The sequence below is a fragment of the Eimeria maxima genome, genomic scaffold (assembly GCF_000499605.1).
Source record: "Eimeria maxima Weybridge genomic scaffold, Emw_scaff784, whole genome shotgun sequence".
Classification (NCBI taxonomy): domain Eukaryota; phylum Apicomplexa; class Conoidasida; order Eucoccidiorida; family Eimeriidae; genus Eimeria; species Eimeria maxima.
Genome location: NW_013566762.1, coordinates 6643 through 11086, shown reverse-complemented (window position 1 = coordinate 11086; position 4444 = coordinate 6643). Strand labels below are relative to the sequence as shown.

Sequence of the window (4444 nt, the reverse complement as noted above, 5' to 3'; positions counted from 1 at the left end):
GGATATTCTAAACCGTAAACCCAAACCGCCGACGTAATCCATCCACAAATAATCGGCCAAAATAAGTGAAGGACGACCACCACATCCCACTTGTCGACTTTATACCTGCCTCAGTGCGACACAGTTTAGAAGTCTAAACCCCAAATCCAAAAGCAGACCCTAAACTCTTTCTCTAAACCTTAGAAGCTGAACCCCCCGCAGGGGCCACAAGGAATAAATATGCAGCAAACCTTCGAATTGGTCCGCACGCCGCCTAGGGTAAGCGGCAAGCTGCTGGATGCAAATTGGGGATGCTGCTGTGAGGCATAACGCCTCAAATCAAACGCAAATTCAGGCTTTGGGTGTTCCAAGGAATCGTCTGCGCTTAAATCTCTCCTTTATCTTCTCAAGAGAAGCACCTGCATCAGGCAGGCCGTACAGTTCACTTGCTGCTGTTGCGCCTGCTGTCCTTGTTGCTGTCGTTGCGACAGCGCCCAGCCCCAAAGCGCTAGTTTAGCGTTAAACTGTTCACTATCTACTGCAACAAGGGATGGCGCCGCGGGCCTCCCAAACCTCAAATCTTACCCCCCCACAAACTCCTCTCCGCAAATCCTAAACCCCAGAAAAACCCCCTAAACCCCAGAGACTACAACCTATAGCCAAGACACTACCCTCTAAGCTATAAGCCCCCAACGATAAACTCCCTAAAGCTTGAGCGACATGTACCTTGGTTATCTTCTTGCTGGGAGTCGTCCGCTTCAAGGAAGCACCTTGTCAGTCCCTTCTGAGAATCCACCACGACCCGACGGCTTCTTGCGGTCTCCTGACGAGATAGATACGACTGCAGAAAGGATGCGAGAAGCAGATAAAAAGGGAGGGGTGTAGTCTACGTGCATCTGCTTGCCGGTTCCTAAAGAAGGTGGGGAAGGCACCGTGAACTAGAGCGAAAGCGGCAGAATGGCAATATAGCCGAGGCAAACGGAACAAATACGCGAAGGGGGGAATATAAGAGAGAAGAAGGAGAGGAAAACAAAATACATTGTACAAAGGAACGCAAGAGACATTGAAGACAGGGGAGCGAAGGAGACATTGTGCGATGCGGGAAAAGAGGGAGGCAACTGCCTACCTGTTGCTCAGCTGTCTCTGCCAGCTGGAGAAGTTCGGTTGCTGTGATGGTCGTTTTGCTCTTGATTGGTTCTCTGTTTGTTTGTCTCCCCTTTGAAAACAGCGTCCCAGATCCTGAGAAACATCGAAAACAGGCACATATCTGGAATCTTTCCGTGTTGTGTAGTCTCAGCAGTGCTGCAGTTCATTAATGAATTAATTAATTAATTCATTCATTCATTTAATTCATTCAATTCTCATTCATTCATCCAATTCATTCAATTCTCATTCATTCATTCATTTGATCCATTTGATCCATTTGATCCATTTGATCCATCCATCCATCCATCCATACACATACACATACACTTACACACATACACATATACACATATACACACATACACACATACACATACACATATACGCATATACACATATACACATATACACATATACACATATACACATATACACACATACATACACACATACACACATACATACACACATACACACATACACACACACATACACACATACACACACACACACACATACACACACACACATACACACACGGAGAGAGAGAAGGGAGCACAACAGCAACAGCAATAGCAGCACCAACTTACCGAGGCCTGCGGGCATGGCGACTTGCAGTCGCTTGTATGATGTCAGTACACTACACATGGCTCCCCGCATCTGCGGAGACACGCCTCAACTCACACATATGAGCTAGGTAGCCAGTTAGCAAGCCTCATGCAACCACGTAGCTTCAGCTGGAAAGCACATTGCGGATGACTATCGACGGGCCTGCGGTCAGCTTGCAAACCACCTCCGCAAATAGCTACAAGTGAAGTAGAATACTTGGTAGACGCTAAACCCTGGACCCCAAAACGTCAACCTCAAGCTATCAAACCCAATGGAAAACTGAATCACACACCCCTTTTGACTCGAAGATGTAAGAGACATCGTTCTTGATCTGCGAAGCAAAAACGAACCCATGACAACCAAGTATATAAATCGGCCACTTACAGCCTAAACCGTAAACGGTATATCCCAAACCGTAGACCCCAGCCCCCCAATCCTAATGCAAGCCTTTGTCCGTAATCCCAATCTGAAGCTCTATACACATTATACGCATGTTAAACCCTAAATAACAACCCTTAAACCCCTAACCCTGACGTTGCATTCAAAGCCTTTGTCGTCCACGAAGAGGCAGTAGGAGTCGTCGCTAAACTGCACCAGCTGGCAGTTGCTCCCATACTGCAGCACCGCACACAGTAGACCATCAACCTCAAACCCTAATCCTTATTCCCTAACGTCTAAGAGATTCTAGAGCCCTTTTCAACCCTAATCGCAGCCCTAAACCCTCACTGCTGGCTTTCCTGCAGCTGCTGCATCTTTGTCGTAGGCGAACCTGTATGGACGCAGTGGCAGCGCACACCTTAAATCCTTAATCCCTAACCCTAAACACTACCACAAGAACTCATGGTCAACCCCCCAACCCTAAACCCAGACTCTATGACCAAACACAAAGCTTCCCTCCAGTCGCGCCAGGTGCACGTCTCACTTGATAGCAAAGCCTTGCTGCTGCAGCTTCTGATCAGCTGCAGTGATGAGGGAGAGCACAGGCGGGACTCTCCACGTCAATATAGAGCTGCCATTAGCAAACTTCGGAGCCTTTGTACTTTCGAGCTCCAGGTGCTGCAGTGGCAGGTCTTCAGTTGCCTTTTTTGCTCGATCCTCCAACACAAACTTCCCCATCTGCTCACCACCATCTGCAACAGCGTCGTCTGCCAACCCCATCTCTGAGTCCCCTGCTGCTGCTGCTGCTGTTGCTCCTGCGGCAGCTGTTGCTGAGGTTCCTGTTGCCTCTGCTGCTGCTATCTCTGCAGCAGAGGCAACTGGAGACAAGTCATCTCCGAACAAATCCTCATCACTCGCCAAAGAGGCGTCGGCACTCGCGTCGTCGCCCGAACCAAATAGATCTGGCCCTCCTGGCACAGATGCTTTTACCCCTACTGTCGCTCCTTCTTCGGGTGCTGCTGCTGCTGCTGCGGCTGTTGATGTGTCCCCCGGTTCTGCTGGCCTCCCGGTTGCTTCTGAGAATTGCTTGGCTGACGGAAGATCTCCCAAAACGTCAGCTAGTGCTGCTGCTGCGGCTACTGAAGTCGTTTCTGTCTCTATCGCTGATGCCCTTGTTGCTGCCATTGCTGCCCCTCTTGTAGCCGGCACTTGATCTGCTGCTGCCGCATCGCCAAGAGCAGAAGCTCCTGCTCCAGCAACAGCGGTGGAGTATCGGTCAACTTCTGCATCCAAAGGCTTCATTTTGCCGTTGTACTTCGCTCATGCAGATAGACAAATCGAATTACGCCCTTGTCACCAGACCCTAAACACCCGGCCAAAAGCGCACAGGATAAGGCATACACCCCAAGCCACAACCCAAGATTCGGGGGAATCGGTGGGAATAAAAGAAGGCGTAAAACACGGCAAAACAGCAGCTGTAAGGGCCTTCCATGAAACACTGGGGTTCAGAGGTCTTTGGCTTGCGTGTAGTGTTTTCAAAGCGTTTGGGGCTTAGTATGCAGGGCCCCTGTAGTGCACAGGCACTACAATGTGGCTCTGGTGTGACCATAAAGAGAATGATTATGACGTTAGCACCTAAGAAAGGTAGTTAATACTGCTAAATGTTCTAAGAATCGAGAACCGTAAGTGGATCCGTAGGTTAGTAGGACTACCCCCGCCAGCGGCCACTATCGTCAGTGCAGCGCACTACCTAGTCACTACTTGGGTACCAGGTAGGCACCTTTAGAGATCAAATAAGATAGGACATAGAATTATTACTATATAGGAGTATTATGTATATAAATACGACTCTGGGAGACGGCAGTTATATGTCAGGCTCCTGACCGTCTCGTCTCTGTTGATACCACGTCATCCTATAGGTTGAGCACTGCCCGGTCAAGACCGGGGTCGATTCAGAACACAGTTCTATTATTCCTGGGAGCTTCCCTTGTATACAATAGACACTCGAATATGTTTTGTAATTTTAAGTATTGACCTCGGAGAAATGGGGTAGTTATAGGATGTATTTAGGAAGCCAGGTGCTATGAGACGGTAAGTAGGCACAGCTTAGGACGGTTGCGCACTACAGCTCCACCCGAGGAATTCCAGCTTGGAGGGTGCTTAGAAGAATTTATTTTAGGGTTTATGACATACGGCCTAGTGTTTAGTACCCAGCGGGAGCCTTTTTACTCAGTTCCTGATAAATGGCTCAGATATAGCTTACTTGCCCGCTGATCATCACGCTTTAGTGTTGATGGTTTAGCACCAGAGGCTGTGAATAAGTTTGTCTTTT

The 4444-nt window shown here is 48.6% G+C and overlaps 1 protein-coding gene across 1 annotated transcript; it reads right to left on the bottom strand.

The window, feature by feature from the left end:
- Window positions 1-330: 330 nt before the first annotated feature.
- Window positions 331-3414, bottom strand: EMWEY_00043060 (hypothetical protein, conserved; the record flags this gene model as incomplete). Its single annotated transcript, XM_013482807.1, has 8 exons — window positions 331-455; window positions 706-820; window positions 1106-1218; window positions 1716-1785; window positions 2003-2065; window positions 2263-2349; window positions 2461-2503; window positions 2657-3414. 8 exons carry the CDS (start codon window positions 3412-3414, stop codon window positions 331-333), a joined length of 1374 nt encoding a protein of 457 aa, XP_013338261.1.
- Between the last annotated feature and the right edge of the window lie 1030 nt (window positions 3415-4444).